At 41.8% G+C, this 20069-nt stretch overlaps 1 protein-coding gene across 1 annotated transcript in view; it reads right to left on the bottom strand.

Annotated features, from left to right (window-relative positions):
• LOC143807197 (cadherin-1-like) overlaps positions 1-19741 on the bottom strand; it is a 38264-nt gene extending 18523 nt beyond the window's left edge. Inside the window, exons 1-2 of the mRNA XM_077288487.1 lie at positions 19576-19741; positions 18661-18769 (exon numbers count right to left, since the gene is read on the bottom strand). Of these exons, the coding sequence (XP_077144602.1) occupies positions 18661-18769; positions 19576-19632 (166 nt within the window). The 5' untranslated portion in view covers positions 19633-19741. The remainder of the gene's footprint in view (positions 1-18660; positions 18770-19575) is intronic.
• Between the last annotated feature and the right edge of the window lie 328 nt (positions 19742-20069).

Raw genomic sequence — 20069 nt, 5'->3', positions numbered from 1 at the left:
CGTAGGATTATATGGTTTCAGGAATCTGCAAACACTCTTCCCGGAGTAGATGGCCACCGCCATGAACAGGACTGACCACCTCCACCCACGTAAGCCAAACAGTACAAACAGGCAGAGACCAGCACTTACTGATAATGAAGGCAGGCACACCCAGTGATGATGCACCCGTATCAATATTCAGAATGCTCAGCTCTAATTACAGGCTTATCTAGAGGCCATCTAATGCAGAAATTGCAAATGAAGAAAAAATGTAAAAAGAAATCAAAACTTATACCAATTGTTAACAATAGAGCTGCAATGTTCTGTACAAAGGCTCCATATGCATAGGCTTATGTAGACATTAACAAGCTTCGATCAATTGGTTCGCTGATTATTGTCGTATCTAAAAACCAGATGTAGAAATCCCAAGGGTATTGTTCAACAATAGTATCATACAGTCAGACACACGCTGCCAAACGATTGTGGAGGTCTTTAAACAGACTTCATCGGCGCAGCCTTCTGTATGGCAATTTTATCTTGTCCAGTTGTTTTTCTGATCTATATTACATAAGTGTCTGTTTGATAGTACCATACAGCGCCCACATAATAGGGCCATATAGTGTTCACTGTAGTGCTCTTTAGTACCAACATAATAGTGTCATACAGTGACTAAACACCAGAGCCTAAAAGTCCCACATAATTGTACCATAAGGTACCCAGATAATAGTGTCATACTGTGCTATGAATGCTACTTTTTAGTACTCACATTATAGTATCTATATAACAGTGCCTTAGAGAGCTACATAATTGTGCCATAAAGTTTTCACATCAGTGCCACAATATCCCATAGTCAACATAAAAACATGCAGAACAGTGCCATACAGCACCCACATAATAGTTCTACGGTCGTCACATCACAGTGCCATCCAGTTCTATATAGTAGTGCCACTTACTACAGATAATACTGCCACACAATCCCACATAATAGTGTCTTAGAGTACCCATACAATGGTGCCATACAACACACAGACCATATTGTCATGCAGTGTCTACAGAACATTACCGTATAGTATACCATACAGTACCCACATCATAGAGCCATACAGTCTTTACATCACATTGCCATGCAGTACTCCCATCATAGTGCCATATACTACCCACATCATGGAGCTATACAGTCTTCACAACACATTGCAATACAATACCCACATCATAGTGCAATACAGTCTTTACATCATTAACATGAGGTACTCCCATCATAGTGCCATATAGTACCCACATTGTAGAGCCATACTGTATTTACATCACATTAACATGCAGTACCCACATCATAGTGCCATACAGTCTTCACATATCACTGCTATACAGGACCCACATAATAGTGCCATATGTTCTTTACATCTCAGTGCCCCCTAGCCTCATATAATAGTGCCATACAATACCGAGAAGATAGTGCAATACAACGTTTATAGAATAGTGCCATATATTCCCATATAATAGTGACATACAGTGCTCACAATAGTGCTTTTCAGTATCACATAAGTGTCACGTATCTTCTAAATAACAGTGCCTTACAGTCTCACATAATTGTGCCATAAAGTCTTCCCATCACAGCGCCATAGACTCCTACATATTAGTGCCATACAGTATTACAATAATGTTCCATAATCAGTATAAAAAAAAACATGGTGCAGAATAGTGCCACATACTTTACCTACATAATAGTTCTACACAGTCTTCACATAAGTGCCATACAGTCCTATATAATGGTGTCAGATAGTACTTTCACACAATCCCACATAATAGTGTCATACAGTTCCCATACAATACCCAAACGATATTGCCATACAGTGTCTACAGAACAGCACCACACAGTACCATCATAATCATGCTCACATAATACCGCCATACAGTTTGCACAATATTGATTTTCAATGCCCACATTATCATGTCAGTTGTATAGTGTGTAAATAACAGTTTACATAATAGAGCTATGTCTAAATAACAGAAGAAAAAGGATCCTAAATAGACTAATCCCATTATGTAGGGAGGAGGGTTATGGTCGTGTACGACCAGCCGGTCACATTCTCTGGCCATACATGGCCATTCCTGAGACGATACTGTCGCGTTTCGAGCTGAGTTTCCAGGATGTTTGTTCTGTCATTTTTCATACATCTTAGTAACACCGATTCAGGTGAAACGATGACATCAGCGCCTGCAAATCACACAGCCAGGTCTGAATCACCATGCCCAGGGGGGAGAGACAAAAAGAACAGGAAATTCCGCCTCCCCATGAAACCCAAGTATCTCACTGATAAGGACAAGAAGGCATTTACTGCTGCTCACTTTAACAAATTAGTAAGCAAATTGTGCTGTGGCCATGGAGTACGCAGCAGGCACCAAATATATTATGTCCTATACACACTTTTCACACCTTTATCAACGCCAAGGCGGTCGTATTTATTAACAGTATGTGTCTTTCTTTTCTTTTTTTTTTTTTTTTTTTTTACATTGATGTAAAACCCTTTCAGTCCTCAGTTGACATAAGAGGAGAAATATATCTGGATTTCAGCACCAAATTTATTGTTCTGGCATTTGCCATTTTGATCAATTAAGGCTTCTTTATGAAACTAGGCCCCGTTGCCACTACCAACCAATCAGCGCTCACCTTTCATTTCAATACCTGGTTAACAAACATATAAGCTGAGCTCTGATTGGTTGCTAAGGGCAGGAAGGCCGGATTTGATAACAGAGACCTTTTTTCCTTACTGTTTGCTTTTAGTGAATGGAGTTATTCACGTTTATACTCCAATGCTTTACAGACCTATGTCTACAACTAGTTATTATTAATCTAAGCAGTTCACAATGAGCAGCCCCAGACTGATGTCCCTCGCTTTGGTCCCAGGGACATGAGCGACCAAATTATTACACAATAATACAGCAGCCATCTTGTATCTCCATTCATATGGAATCTGTATGCGTTTACATGCACCATATGGCAGTATAGGTAGTGGCTGAGGCTTCGCAACACAGAATTATGGCATCCCTATGCTCCACTGTACTGGTACTGTGCACACAGCTTTGCCATATACTTGAAGCCTTCTGCTGACACATTGTACCAAATGTCAGCTGTCAAAGTGATATTCCACATTTGCTGAAATAGTAGTAAACTCCGCGTGCACACTGAGCGCATTGTGTTTTCGTCCTACTCCTTCTACCATTACCATTGTGCTGGGAGGCTGACTCTAGTCCCTTCCTACACAATAAGGCGGCCATTAAATACTTATGTCCCACACTGACTCAGCTCATTGTATGGAGATGGTGGTGCTTTGAAGAGCTATAATATTTGCATACGTCTGAGCGGTTGTATATATTAATGTGTCAGCGCTGGACTAACACAACCACTTCACAAGAGCTGACTGATCCGCAGCAGGAGTCATCCTCAGGGAGGCTTAACGCCGTTTATTAGGTTTCATAATTAATTCACGCTCATGAGACGTTGGGAGTTATAGATTGGCACCTCTTACTATGTGGCGGGTGCTTTACTGCTGCAGTAGTAAAACCTATAAAGACTGATGAGCAATAAAAGCAATATACAGACCCTCCAAAAACAAGGTGGGCAGACCTTAAATGGTGTAAAACACCTATATTTTACTATTCAGGCTGGGGCTACACCGTGATACAGGCCGCACTAACGAACATTTAGGTACACTACAATGAACGAGTGAATTAAGCCACATTGTGGCCTATAAGTTACCATGATAGTGACAAACAAGTTGCAAAAAAAACAAGCAAGTTGCCAAAAAAAAAAAAATCTACTTTTTGCATTTGCTTGTTGCGGTACTTTGAGGGTCGCAATGTGACCCCCATGCTTCAACGTAGCAACGCAACACCATCTTTTGATGACTGCATCTTGAAATAAAGCTCAGCTAATGTGATGTCTACATCATTTATAACCTTTTTTGCTGGTTACTCCTTAGTTTATAGAAAAGCTTATTTTGCCATCGATCGCGGAAACCATCACCATGCTGCCATTTACAGATCTGCTATTTGTATTACATATCTACGTTGAGTACGTCACCTCTGCAGTCTTTTACATTAACTGGTTAATATGGAAATCAATTGTCAGACTATTTCAATGTTCCTGTATCTATATGAAATATTTTTATATTTTTTATAGTTATTTTCTCCATTTTTTAATTGATTTTTTTATGATGTGAAGTGAAAAAATATCTGTTACTACCTAGAAACCATCAGCAAGAAGGCACATTAGTTATGGCAGTAATTAACGCTAAATATCTAAGGTGATGAAGCATCTTGCTTCATGCATCAGAAACTCCTTCCTACTCAAGGGCCATACAATTTGTCCTCAAAATCGTGCGGCCGTAAGTCATCACGACAGGTGGAGTTTTGGATGCATGCAACAAGATGCAGAGTAAATAGAGTCTTTACTAATTTGCCTACTTGTTGATGGTTTCCTGGTACAAACAGATTTGTTTTCCTCTGTTAACATAATGAAAATAAGCTGAAAAGAGAAAAATAACTTAAAAAAAAATGAAACAATAGTCCTACAGAGCCTGCATTTGCTGACTGTGTAATTGCATTTCTTTCCTTCTTGTCCATAAGATGTTTTATAGGACTAGTCTCTTAAGTGCATACGCCAGTAATGTATTACACTGTATTGATTACAACAGCGTCCTGTAATAGATATTTCTCAAAAGCATCATTACTTATTAGAAATAATTGATATTTTCAGATACAAAAACATATTTAAATCCACTTATATGTTATGAAATTTAAAGGGCCCACAACATTAAAATTCTAGAAAACATATATTAACGCCATTCAATAATATGTATATAGTTGCACAAGTTTCAGCTGCTTATCAAAAGTGCCTCTTTATTTGCCCAATGGTCAGACATCCTCAGATCTATCCTGTGGGTAGGCGATAACTACTTTTTCCCGGTTAACCCCTTTAAGTCTGCATCCATAGTAATCTAGGATGTTAGATGAAACGATATGTGTATGGACTAAATAATTGTTTTGACAGCTAAAAATTGTAGGGTTTTTATCACAACAAACTGACGTTCTTGCGTCTATTATATATTGCACACAATAATAAAATAAATTGAAAATAATACAAAGTTAAAGTCCAATGGCTTTAAAAAAAAAATGCAAACGAGGATACAGATTTCCTCAACGTTAGGGGCGTTAATGAGGGAGCAGACCATAGTCGGCTCCATAATTGATCATTCTTATAAATAATGACACTAGGAATCGAAATACTACTTAGAATGCAATAAATAAAAGTGTGGAATGACCCTTAAACGCATAGATCAGCTTCCTACAACCCTGGGAAAATGACTCTAAAAAACATCCTTATCATGGAGTCAAAGAGGAACTTTTTATTTAAACATCAGCTATGGGGAAGTTAATGATTAACAAAGGCAGCGATAAGGATAAAGGGAAAGTGTGCGCTTGACGGGGAGCAGCCATGACTTACTCCCTGCCTATAAAAAAATACTAGGGTAAAGTCTACTGACTCCAACATTACTCACTATATAAACTCTACAAAAGCCAGTGGAAAGTACCTCTCAATGTCAATCTGTAAGGCCGTAGAGACATAATGCAGTCCTCTATTAACTATTTGTGTTGCCATACAGATTTTTATTTAATTAAATAATAATTATAATAATATCTAGCCCACCAGTCCAGTGGTCAGTCCTATTGATTTGTTACACGAGAGCCACCCATTTAAAGGAGTTCTCCAATTTGGACAATTCTTACTTAGAAGGGTCCCAGCTGATCAGTGTTTTCCTGCTGGGACCCCCATTGATCTACTAAACTCAATGTGAAACCCTAAAGATAAATTCAGCCAATCCCAACTGTACACCCACCACCAGATCTGCTCCCAGCTCTACCCAACAGATTCACTTTTGAGTGTGGGAATGTTGGTACATGTAGCTGTTGGTCAAGTGATCGTCCTAAACATTTTTTGGCCCATAGTTATCTATCGTGTATGGGGGTCTTAAACGTTAAAATTCGTCGTAGTGGCAAAAGAGAAAAAATTGTGCATTACACGACACCCATTCAAATTAAAGGGATTTTTCACTTTTCGAAAAGTGGTCCCCAAATGATCTGATATTAATTAAAAAAAATACAAATATAGGGCTGTCCCACACGTCCAGATAATTCCGGTACCGGAATAAATCGGTACCGGAGTTATCCGTGTCCGTGTGCCTGGGAACTCACGGAGGCCATACGTGCGGCACACGTGTGCCGCCCGTATGGCGAGTGGGTACCACACGGAGCGTGTGGTACCCACTCTGCATGGTGCTGAAGCTGCTGAAGCTGCGATTCATATCCTCTCTGCAGTAGCGTTTGCTGCAGAGAAAATATGAAGAATAGTGTTAAAAATAAAGATTTAGGTGTCCGCCGCCCCCCCACCCCCTGTGCGCCCCCCCGCTGGTCAGAAAATACTTACTCGCTCCTTCCTGGTCTGGCCGCGGCTTCTCCTGCATGCGGTCACGTGGGGCCGATCATTTACAGTCATGAATATGTGGCTCCACCTCCCATAGGGGCGGAGCCGACTATTCATGATCGTAAATGATCGGCCCCACGTGACCGCATACAGTAGGAGGCGCGGCCAGACCAGGAAGGAGCGAGGGAGCGGGTAAGTATTTTCTGACCAGCGGGGGGGCGCACAGGGGGTGGGGGGGCGGCGGACACATAGATCTTTATTTTTAACACTATTCTTCATATTTTCTCTATAGCAAACGCTGCTACAGGGAAGATATGAATACCGGCTTCAGCACCATGTGGGGGGGACAGCGCTTACTGTAGCGCTGTCTCCTGCACGCACACGGACCCCAGACGGAGAATGTCCGTGTGAGGTCCGTGTTTTACGCGGACCCATTGACTCTATTGGGTCCGTGTAAAACGTGCGCTCCCACGAACACTGACATGTCTCCGTGTTTGGCACACGGAGACACGGTCCGCAAAAAATCAATGACATCTGAACAGATGCATTGATTTTTATGGGTCTACGTGTGTCAGTGTCTCCGGTACGTGAGGAAACTGTCACCTCACGTACCGGAGCCACTGACTTGTGAAACCGGCCATAGGTAGTAGTCACCTTCCACTGGTCAAGTACTGGCTCCCTGCCGATGCTCTGGTCTCTGTTTTTTTGGATGCAATGGTGCAAATTACTGAGCTCAGCGGCCATGACATCTACACAGTGATCGGCTGCAGTGGTGATGTGCGCTGTAGTCATGATGTCAAGGAGCAGGGTCGGGAAGCTGACACCGGACTGGGGGAGGGTGAGTAATATCTCCCTTTTAAAGGGCTACTAGTGTTATGTAGAACAGGAGAGGTCTGAGCCTGGCCAAAAGATGGGGATCTCAAACAGAGGATCCCCCCTCTAACATCCACTAATAGGGCATATTTTAAAAAAAAAAGTCAAAACACCACCTTTAACATGGGTATGGGATTTACATTGTTCTTATCCAATCTTTGAATGCTTTTGGCGCAGGTTTTTCTGTGTAAATTTCATAGTGTGAAATTTACACCGAAAATTCTCAATGGAGTCTGTACGTTGCCTAATTGTACTTCCCTTTTTTGCATCCTGATAATAATGGACCGATTATCAAATATCAGCAGTAAAAGTTTCTTTTGATCCTAGATCAAGTGGCTCCTATCAGCGGCCATACAGAACACCATATAACCCTATGGTGTAATTATACAGATCTACAGTGTGAGCGCAGATACCATCCAGCCGCTTTGAACATTTTCCCGCTTACTCAGCAATTACTTCTTTAGCATGGGAGAGGTCTCTTTGAAGTGGGGTAGCTTGGCTGGAGATGTGTTTTTTGCCTTTATAACCCCTGGGTTTGGCCACAGCACAATACCCCTCCCTGCGCCTTGGGGCACAACATCATGGCATTGTGCAATGTGAGATATACCACATTCCTTAGCAGGCCGTCACATAATATAGGACAACTATATATATATGTGTATATATATATATATATATATAGTTCCATATTGGCAGAGGATTATAAAGTGGTCGGTCGGGGGTTACAAGTAACAGAATGACCAATGGACGGTGCCCAAAACTAAAACACTGGGAGTTTGAGCGTGATCTCTAGCCTCACATAACCTTATGCAATCCACATAGTTTCCAGACTCTGGACTTGACAAAAATTCCTTACAACTATGCTCCTTCTAAACTATATCCTGAAACGATCAGATGATGCAAATGTAGCAGTTGCCAGCCACTTTGCATGGCCTTGCCAATGCATTTCAATATATCATTCGAGCAGGACAGTCGAAGATGTGTTCATTTAGATGGCATGGGGAATTTTTTTTTTTTTACTTAAATTCACAACTGAGATTAATTTTTGCAATTAAATTTCATTACAAATGTTTCACTGTTTGGCTTCTATATCATTTGTATTGCTGGCTGCAGAACGAACTAAATGAGAATATGTCAGTAAGCTCATTCTGGGGGAGTTCGTAACTCTTTTATCTATCTTTTCTTCTAAGATGCTCTCAGCTGATTTATGACCACAGACCACATCAGGAAAACAAAGAGCAGGGACAAAGCCAACCTGAATTGGAGCATATTTAGGCACATCCCATAAGGTCTGATAATACACATCTCAGGCTGTGACATGATGGGAGTTGCAGTTTTGGGTTGGGGATCACTGCCCTATAATGCAGAGCCTCCAGCATGGCAATATTGGAGAGTGATTGAGTTGGACCCAACCGTTATAACCATATATCTGTTGTCAATATTGCAAAAAATATATTTATAGCTTTTCTATCTAATTTTTTCATAACTGGAAAAACTTTCACTTCCACTTTCCAGCGTCCACTAACGAGCTCAGCTAGAATCACTTATATTCGTTAATTATTCACATGTCTGTCTCGTCTTTACACTTTTAGAATAGACCAGGTTTCGGCAATAATAGTAGATATTTTGCAAAAATATATTTTAAAAAAGCGAGAAAACTAAAATACGATAATTGCTTCAAATGTAAAATTAATTAAAAACAGACTGTGGGAAATAAGAGGCTCAGGAAAAAAAAAGTTTCTGCTTTCATTTCCCAAAAACTGTGCAACTAAAACCGCGGGTCATCGAGAGCAGCCAATGAGATTGCACTTTCCATCATTTGCATATCATTTAAATACACAGATTTTTTTTTTCCCCCTAATTCTTCACTTGCTCAAAAGTCTGGATATTGTGAGAAAAAAAAAAAAAAAAGAAAGAGAATCTACGTAGTATTATTTCAGAAAAGCTGCTTTGTCCTTATATAGAACAGGATAGACTGGAATTCTGCCTCTGACGGTAATGAGACTGCTGAAAACTCTTCCTGATGATAGGACAGGAGATATGAGTCCAATAGTTGATTCATAAGCACCATTGATCAGATTTGGGCATATCTCGGCCAGGCTTCCCCCCAGGTCAAGAGCAGTACTGGAATCAAAGAAGCCGATGCACCAGGGCAGAAAATTCCTTATAAAAACTTGATATTTATTTAACTACTGGACTCATATCTCCTGTCCTATCAGGAACAGTTTTGAGCAGTCTCGTTATCATCAGAGGCAGAATCACAATGACCGGTGACACCTCTACACAAAGCTGATAACACATGGTGCAGACATCACAATAGGCCTTGTCACAGGTCTTCACAATTACTTTTGCACACACTCATTAGATGCTTCAAATCAGATAGAGTCAGAGTCATTTTTTTTGCTGCTAATGTTCATGTGAATTTCCTAAAACTACAGGAAGTATGAACCTAAAAACGCCCTAGTGGCCAGAGTGAAAATTGCAAGATTGTAACAATGTTGGGTTATCAAAAGAGGAGTCTCGGATGTTGTCTGCTAAGAGGCAGTTCTCCTAGTCGAGACACTGGTTAATGTGAGTCAATTTGCACCAAATCAATTTCTACCACATATCCCTAGATCCCTATTCATTTGTCTAAGGCCAGAATAGTTCTTTCTGTCCGTCCCTGGGCTGGTATTAGTCTATATACCTATATACCTTGCTAAACAAAGGGGATCCCAGGTGTAGGACCAGAATGGCGAAGTTACCAAAATATTGAACTCTTATTTAATAAAAAGCAACAAAAAAACCTAACAAGATTTGAGATGATAACTTTGAATTAATTTGCTTTCTGTATCAATGTACACAAATTATGTGTCAATACCAAAGCTATGTATCCCAGCAGCAGGGTGCAAGATGAAGACAAGTGGAGGCACGTTGAGTTATGGCCGATTTGCAGGAGCCTTATAATGGCTCAGGAATCTGTAGACCTGCTGGAATCCCACCGGCAGCCGTGTCACTAATAATCCTGATAATTGCTCTCTGTCTCAGGCCAACAGGAATCCTAATACTGCGTCCGCCAGTCACTGAAGCACTATTCAACCTTTTCCAAGTATAGGAAAATAAATCCTGTAAATGTGGGCTACTGCTGCGTCGTTAGCAGTTTTATGCGCTGCAGCGCTCCCTATAAATGTTCATATTATATTGCCGCCTAAAATGCAGAACCTCTGAGTATCCCTTTAATTTGATTTTTGGTCTATGGTACCAAAAAGCTGATGTTGGGAGAAGAGGATCAGACAACTTGGACTTTTTCAACTTTTAACCTTGTTGCAACAAGCTGTGCCTGGCTGTGTGTTCCTAAGGAAATCAGGCTGAACGGAGGCCAGAAAGTGTTTGACTACTATGTGGGCGATTCGCCCAGACTAACCAGCATCATCGTCCTGAACTGGGACCATGAAAAATTGCTCCTCAACTACACCAGCAAAGACAAGACACTGTTGGCCAATCTCAAGTCCCCGAATGTTACCGATCTCAAGCCCCCTAATGTTACCGATCTCAAGCCCCCTAATGTTACCTGCTAGCGTGAACAAATCACATATCCCTGCCTTTGTCATAACTGGAGTTACAGGAAACACAGGACTAGGAGAAAGGTGATCGTTTATCTACACGGTGACATTTAGGTGTGAGATATTTAACTACGTATTCACGGCTTTTGGTCACATTGACTCAAGACTGGATTCATGCTGCATGATTTTGGAGCCCGGTTATAAATTATGACTTCCTAAGATTGGTAGGATGCAAATTATACCAGATCAACTATTAAGGGTCTTCTATACTACTGGCCTTTTCACATGGGTCAAAGGGACCATTTGGCCTCCCTAAGCTCCTAGCATGACTCTAGCCCCTCCAGTCACTTTATCTACACCCCTGCCTCTAACTTTGTCTATGATCATTCCGATGCTAGAGAACTTACTGGAATTTGAGACTAAGAAAAAGTGAAACTGAAGAAGAGGATGGGCATCCATTAGGTTTTCTCATGGAAAGTTAGGGGATTCTCACAGGTATCCAGCTCTATGGAATTTTTCGACAAGTAGTGCAGGTTACCAAATCCTAACAGTATGCAATGTGCACAATTTTAGAACTTGGCTCTAATTGCCGGTTCCTAGCAGTCGTCTTGTGACCACAAGTATCAAATCGTGTGCTGACTAGCTTCTCATCTGCTTCTCTGAAAATTCTATGGAAGAGAAGAGGCTGAGAAGCTAGTCAGCACCTGACCGCCAGGCGGCAAATCTCATAATTGAGGTCACTTGATGACCACGCGAACCGGCAAGCAAGACCTGAAACCTAACAGATTGTTAATTACACATGTTCTGTGCTTCTCAAAAATGTTCCCAGGGCTGGACAAACTCATAACAGCTGAAGAAAAGTGATATTCCCCATTCTGTCTCCACTTCTAAATAAACCAAAAAATATCTCCAGAAGAAATCTCCGAGATCAAGAGAAACCTTCTGGAGAAATACCTTGACCAAATAAATCTGCACCTCTCCTCCAAAAGGCTATGACCTAAGATGTCCTGAAGTTTAAAGGGCCACTGTCACCCCCCCCCCCAGCCGTTATAAACTAAAAGAGCCACCTTGTGCAGCAGTAATGCTGCAGTCTAACAAGGTGGCTCTTTTAGTTTTTGATTCATTTATTAGCTCAATAAAGCGTTTTATAAATTGGCCACACATACCAGATATTATACCTGGAGGCGGTCCGAATCGTCCTGTATGAATCCCCCCAACTGCCGTCACTCTTCTCTTCAGGGCCGATGGTACCCGCCCCCTTCGCGTTGTTGCTTCTTAAATCCGGCGCCTGCGCTGTGCGTGCCTGCCTGGGGCCTGCGCAGTCTTCATTATCAGTAGCAGCTCAGATGCAGGGTGCCTGACTGCGCAGGTGCGGGCAGTGCGGCCGCCCTGTTACTGAATCCCCGCCCCGCACTGTGTTATTCATTATGCACAGTGCGGGGCTGGCATTCCTGGGCATGCGCACTGCGCTTGTCAGACGCTCCCCCGGTCCCCCGCCTTCCAGCGTTGTTCTTTGTGGCTGTTCCAAACGTCGGCAATGAAACCTGTATATTCGGGCAATGCTGGAAGGCGGGGGACCGGGGGAGCGTCTGACAAGCGCAGTGCGCATGCCCAGGAATGCCAGCCCCGCACTGTGCATAATGAATAACACAGTGCGGGGCGGGGATTCAGTAACAGGGCGGCCGCACTGCCCGCACCTGCGCAGTCAGGCACCCTGCATCTGAGCTGCTACTGATAATGAAGACTGCGCAGGCCCCAGGCAGGCACGCACAGCGCAGGCGCCGGATTTAAGAAGCAACGCGAAGGGGGCGGGTACCATCGGCCCTGAAGAGAAGAGTGACGGCAGTTGGGGGGATTCATACAGGACGCTTCGGACCGCCTCCAGGTATAATATCTGGTATGTGTGGCCAATTTATAAAACGCTTTATTGAGCTAATAAATGAATCAAAAACTAAAAGAGCCACCTTGTTAGAATGCAGCATTACTGCTGCACAAGGTGGCTCTTTTAGTTTATAACGGCTGGGGGGGGGGGGTGACAGTGGCCCTTTAAAGATTGCCCTAATGTGAGTTATAGCTCCTACAATACATTACAGACTTCAATAAAGGAAGGATATATATCTTGGTACTGTGTTAGCCAGTAGATAGAAAAAATATTTGGAATTGAGAGTTCTCAGTGGTTGATACCTTTTAACACATTGCAAGCTTTCGAGACTACTCAGGTCTGATGAAGAGACCTGAGTAGTCTCGAAAGCTTGCAATTTGTTACCATCTTTTCAGTTAGCCATTAAAAGGTAAGAGCCACTGAGGACTCTCAGTTCCAAACTTCGATAAAGATTCTAGATCCAAAAAGAAATCTAGAATTCAATAAGGCAAGTTTCACCGAGGATATTAAATTTGAGAAAAATTACACAGAATGTTGGAGCTGGAGGAGACAATCGAAAAGAAAAACATGTCCATACAGATGTTCTTTAGATTAATGTCGGCCGAAGCCACTGATTTTGGTAAGACTAGACTATTATCTAATAGGTCTACTGCTGTGCTGACAGTCCTACGAAAAATAGATGTCAGGGAGAAGACAGGTGGGGCATGTTGGATATCAATATGCCCAATCCTTTTGTTTCTGCAGGAGAAAAGCTTCATCCAAAGGTATCTGGCACCTGGATACTACTGTTGTCATATCTCTTTTCCATTTTATGTATTATCTATTTTTTAATGAAGACATATTTTTATGGACACTAAGAAGGCAATTTAGTTTATTTTTTTGGTTAATTATATACTGTATATATGACTTTTATTGTGCACAACCATTTCTTATAGAAAATTATTAATAAAACTTTTCTAAGTCGCGTCTACGTGTAATTTACTTTTATGATTGTTGTAGATGAGATCCTACACATGACTTGTAGTGTTGTAGTGTATGTATCACTTTTGCATTGGATTATTATAGCTTTTTTTGCTTAGATCTGGGATTTTAAAGCGTCACAAGCTGCATCTCTCCCTGACTCTTAAAATCAAGCGATGAGAAGAAATGATGCAACCAAAGAAAAAGAATACAGGGGGAATTAATGTGGATCTCCAGCTTCTTATAGATGAACAGGGTTATAGTTACCTATGATGAGCTTTAGGCTTTGTCCGGGGTTTGCCATGTTCCCATGTTTTGCCCCTGTGACAAAATATGTGATGGCGGCTCCAATATTGTGCCGCCATCACAGATTTCGTCACATGGGCGAAACATGAGAACACAGCGAACCCCCGCATAACTCATCCAGAGAAATATGTAGCAATTCCCGTATTATAAATGTGCTTTTTAAAAAGGCAAAAAGAAAAGGAGGTTCTACCTTGTGCAATATCCTATGGGACAAGCTTGAACAGAAACGGTCATGGTGGTGCTATTCTTGGATGGTAAAATAAAGCCCGGCTGGGTGGGATGATTGCACGTCCCCACGAGTGTAGGCTGCTTCTCCGAAGGGCTATCCGCTGTCAGCGGAATCGGGAAGCGTTCTAAGGTCAGAGAGTCACTTGTAGATGGATGACGTGAAGTCATGGAAGGAAATAAGAGATGGCTTATTGAAGAAAAACAACGCGTTCCAGTAAAGATCCTGCACTGAAATGCGTCGTTTTTATCTAAAAAAAAACCACATTTATTTTATTTCTTACAACCTACAATTTCTTTGCATCTTCTCCCAGGCAATGCCCAACATCCGGCTAACTCTTTCCATAATTATGTTGACTGATACTACGCTAATGTATCCCGTAATAACACAGCTGTATAATATTATTTTCTGTAGCCCTCAGATTAGGGCAAGGCATGGACTCCGCTCCTAATTCCCAGACACCCAGGAAAACAGAATGTCACACAACTGGTTTTCTACAATTGTTCCAGCACGGCCCACAATACACACCCGTGACCGCATCGGGCCTGTGATAACAAGTCTTTGCACACGCCAAGAGACAAAGGTCTGGAGAAATAGAAGGTGCGGACGGACAGGACGCCATGTTGAGAGCGTTCGCAGAAAAGAAGCTGAAATAAATATGTCCGATGTGATATGAAAGATCCATGAATTAACATGTTTATATGTGTCAGGAGTTTTTATGGAAAGTCTCCTTATTAGAGATGGCGGCAATTAGAGGGGTAAGACTTCAGCACCAAGCAAACCTCGGAAAATGCCAGGGTCTACTGGGCTGGGGAGCACGCTGTCTGAGCTGACATGTGGCCCCTGACACACCTAGTGTTGGCCCTGGATTATTTATGGATTGTATAAACATGGCTATATTAAGGGCAGGCGGAACTACAGGTGACTACTCCTTGGGGAGGACTAAGCAGTTGGGCAATTGGCCACATGGCCCAACAGGTGACAAAACCACAGGTCCATGCTTCTGCTCCACATGTCATTTACAAGTCATGATTAGGGTGGTGCCCATTGTGCCCTCCCTATAATCCAGCCATTAATATGTACTAATGGGCTCAGGTGGCCCATTCACCAGGCATTTTATATTGACGTATAATTACACTAGGCTCGGTAAGGACAGACATCTTACCCGAGCTGCTAACAGTATACAAGCATGTGCTTTATGGCAGCCACATTGGTCTTAGGGAACAATAATCTGTACATGTTCATGGTCATCTATGGAAGAGTACGGTGGGTATACTCTAAGATCCTGTGCTATCTACTGTATATAGAGGTGTTATCAGTCATTGTACAGGAGGAGGAGGTGAGCTGTGACATCACCTATTGTGAATGATGGATCCTGTGCTATCTACTGTATATAGAGGTGTTATCAGTCATTGTACAGGAGGAGGAGGTGAGCTGTGACATCACCTATTGTGAATGGTGGATCCTGTGTTATCTACTGTATATAGAGGTGTTATCAGTCATTGCACAGCAGGAGGAAGAGGTGAGCTGTGACATCACCTATTGTGAATGGTGGATCCTGTGTTATCTACTGTATATAGGTGTGATTTCAGTCATTATACAGGAGGAGGTGAGCTGTGACATCACCTATTGTGAATAGTGGATCCTGTGTTATCTACTGTATATAGAGGTGTTATCAGTCATTGTACAGGAGGAGAAGGTGAGCTGTGACATCACCTATTGTGAATGGTGGATCCTGTGTTATCTACTGTATATAGAGGTGTTATCAGTCATTGCACAGCAGGGGGAAGAGGTGAGCTGTGACCTCACCTATTGTGAATGGTGGATCCTGTGTTATCTACTGTATATAGAGGTGTTATCAGTCACTGTACAGGGGGAGGAGGTGAGCTGTGACATCATCTATTGTGAATGGTGGATCCTGTGTTATTACTGCATATAGAGGTGTTATCAGTCATTGTACAGGAGGAGGAGGTGAGCTGTGACATCACCTATTGTGAATGGTGGATCCTGTGTTATCTACTGTATATAGAGGTGTTATCAGTCATTGTACAGGAGGAGGAGGTGAGCTGTGACATCACCTATTGTGAATGGTGGATCCTGTGTTATCTACTGTATATAGAGGTGTTATCAGTCATTGTACAGGAGGAGGAGGTGAGCTGTGACATCACCTATTGTGAATGGTGGATCCTGTGTTATCTACTGTATATAGGTGTGATATCAGTCATTATACAGGAGGAGAGCTGTGACATCACCTATTGTGAATGGTGGATCTGTGTTATCTACTGTATATAGGTGTGATATCAGTCATTATACAGGAGGAGGTGAGCTGTGGCATCACCTATTGTGAATGGTGGATCCTGTGTTATCTACTGTATATAGAGGTGTTATCAGTCATTGTACAGGAGGAGGTGAGCTGTGACATCACCTATTGTGACTAGTGGATCCTGTGTTATCTACTGTATATAGAGGTGTTATCAGTCATTGTATAGGAGAAGGAGGTGAGCTGTGATATCACCTATTGTGAATGGTGGATCCTGTGTAATGAGGCTGCTGAGAAGTGATCTTTACAGATTATGAAACTCAGTGACCAGTGTGAGAACTTTATCATTTCAATATTTTCTTTCAATAAAGTAACATGAAAAAAAAAAAAAACACCAATAAAATCTGAAGAACTACAATGGGACTAATAAATAGATAATTTCCTGACAACACATTCGAATTAAATGAAACATGAGGATCTGAATCTTATAGAGAACACCATATATCAGTTCCTGCAGTCATTAACGATTGAAATAGAAACGGACACAATGTATCTAAGTTACAAAATGACTCTGTGAATTATACATGGTAATCATGTGACGAGGCTTTTTATGGCTACTCTCTACCTGATCAATGTCCTTATGATAAAATTATGTTCAGTTGTACGGTTCCTCCCAGGTACAGGACAGGCGGATGCTAGGAAGCTATGGTAATGTTCTTTTACGGGAACAGCAAAAATTTTAAAAAAACTGACCCAGACCAAACCTGGGGGCAGAAGGAAGAAAGCAATTTCTACCAATACATGGAACTCGACTGCTGTGTCTACTCCAAAGATTGGCCAAAGTTGTCATACAAGCTCTTACATGATTCCATTCAGCTTTGACTTCCAGATACAAAGTCCATAGAAGCCATCTATTACACACCAGTTCAGACCTATGATTACGTTCACAAACCTATGTTTGCATTCAGTGAATATCTTTTGGATTGCAGCCTTCATCAATTGTATGATGACGTCACCCAAGAGTTGGCCGAAATGGTGAAAATTATCCATGGAGCACTTGTTGTAAAAGTGCAATTCCCTTGCATCCAGTGACTATCTGTTGGGTAACGGTCTTGGTCATGATCAGTTGGATAAAGAAGCCACCTAAGAGTTGACCAAAACTGATCAAATTATCCATGGAAGCACTAGCTGTAGAAGTGGCAATTCTCAGCCAAACTGGTGAATGGTTCCAGCACCACCTGTACTTCCTGCCCCTGTGCCAAAAATATGGAATAGAGGCGGTGGGCATATCTAATGAGATGAAGGTTGGGGTTGGTGCCATTAGACAAACATAAAGGATGGTGGTGGGGAGAAGAAGCAAAAGACCACACTAGAAGGGACCTCCATATGTATCTCCCTTCTTTTCATACACCCCTGAAGAAGACCCCAAAATGTACTAAATTTAACCACTGTGCATTAGGCTTCATCTCCACCCAGACTTTTCAGTATTGCCAAGAACAGAGGAATTTGGACAATTAATTAGATACCAGGGGGCATTTAAGGGATGCTTGAACTGCACAGGAGTGACAAAGAGAAGATTACACACACATTAGAGGAACTGTAAACAGGAGGGACAGTATTTATCACTGGAGACCTCCCAACCTAGCTGATCAGGGTGATAACCAGTTCTACCAGGCTATTAGCATTCACTAATGTGCTGGGGGTCATGCAATTCGGATTTCTTACCATCATGTATGTGAATAGGTTCTGTCTTCTCCTGAGTCATCCTATATCATAAGCCCTTATAGTCATGTTTTGCCAATAGGGTCGACCCAACTGGAGGCCGTCAATTCAAACAATGAACGTCTATTGCATACTCCCAGATACAAAGGCCCCAATAACTGACCAGGAGTTGAAAACCAATTTTCAATAAAAAAAAAAAAAATTGCTGAAAATTGGATTTGTCCAATTTAAATAACAATTTAGAAAAAAAAACGAAAGCATGGCAGGGCTTCCTTGGAAAACACTTTAGTTTTTCAATGCTGTGCTTGTGCCACAGCCTCATCCAATAATCAGATCACGCCTTAATGGAGCATATGAAATTGGGTTTCCATTTTTGGAAGACCTCAACTGGTCAAGTGGAAAACAAAATCCACCACTTTCCATTCTTACCTTGTCCCACTACTGTTCCTTCTTCCAAGGACTTGGACACATTGAATTGGTAACTTTTATCCGTGAATCCGAATACACATATCTCCCATTCTGCCAATCCTCCAGCAATCTGTCACAGAGACGAACATGGGTTTGCAATTAAGAACTAGCATGGAAAGTCATATGTAAAAAAAACAGTATATATGTTTGACTATATCCATCTCCCATGTGGTGCTCAAAATCAGAACTTTCCGGGTGTATAATAAATTGTTATACAGTAGTCGTGTGATTGATAAATTTGGGGGTACACGCAGAAGGTCAATCTATTGGGTGGATTCTGGGCTATGCTATACTAGTGATTAATACTTAGTATTATCTCCTTCACCATGATTGAAGGGGGGATTAAAATTTTAGGGGTGCCATATAGACTCATAACCTAAATTAAAGGGGTTCAATCTAGAAACATGTCTCATATAGCCTAAATTAAAGGAGTTCAATACAGATACAAGTCTCATATAACCTAAGTTATATTTTAGCTCTCTGTAGCTTATCTTGGGGTTTGAAGGCGACACTGTTCAAGGTTGAGGGGCGCTGTCTTTCTATGGTTTGGCCGTCTATACCTACACGGAGAGGCATGTATATATTAAATCAATTTAGTGTCTCGAATAAATGGAGTGGACTGAATCATATTATTAAAAAATCTTTCAGTAATTATGTTCTAAAGACATTGAACGTATCAATAAGAGGTCCTAACAGATGGAAAAGAGGAGTCATATTAGTAGATATTAGTTTACAGAAGAAGTAGTAGATACATTGAGCAGATATACGAGTACAGAAGATCAGACGAATGGCTCCTATTGTCAAAAGCCCAAGGGTCATAAGTTGTCAATGGTCAACTTATTTGGGACATGAGGTTATAAAGGAGATATGACTGACCTGCAGGAGGACACCCAGCAGCACAAGTCCATGGTAGCTCCTCTTGTTCATCCCCATCGGGGACTCCAGCTGAGAAGAAGTTATAAGAAGTTGTCCTAGATGTCCTCAGACAGTGACGTTTCCCCTGCAGACTTGTGCTCACAGTGTGACTGTGCCCTGAGTCTTCTCACTGGGTTGGGCAGGGCTTTTTCCAGGTGTGGTCACCTGGGGGTGGCCAGGTAGAGTAATCAGTGGGTGGTGACTTTACCAGTTTGTATCAGGGTGGGTACAATATAGTATCAGTGACTGCAGATTAGTCATGAAAGTTCAAGTAGGAGATGTCAGATATTGCAGGAGCAGTGTGATAATCTGCAGTGGGTTACAATCTGTTCTCTGTAGCAGGACAGTATCTGTGGATCCGTCTCATGTCACTACTCTGACTTCTCCATTAGTGGTAAAAGCTGGGAGTGTCCGAGTCATAATGAATGTAACTGAGGACACTGTCTGATGACAGG

The sequence above is a fragment of the Ranitomeya variabilis genome, chromosome 2 (genome assembly GCF_051348905.1).
Source record: "Ranitomeya variabilis isolate aRanVar5 chromosome 2, aRanVar5.hap1, whole genome shotgun sequence".
NCBI classification, from domain to species: domain Eukaryota; kingdom Metazoa; phylum Chordata; class Amphibia; order Anura; family Dendrobatidae; genus Ranitomeya; species Ranitomeya variabilis.
Note: the sequence above shows the minus strand (reverse complement) of the source record. Positions and strands in the feature narration are given on the sequence as shown.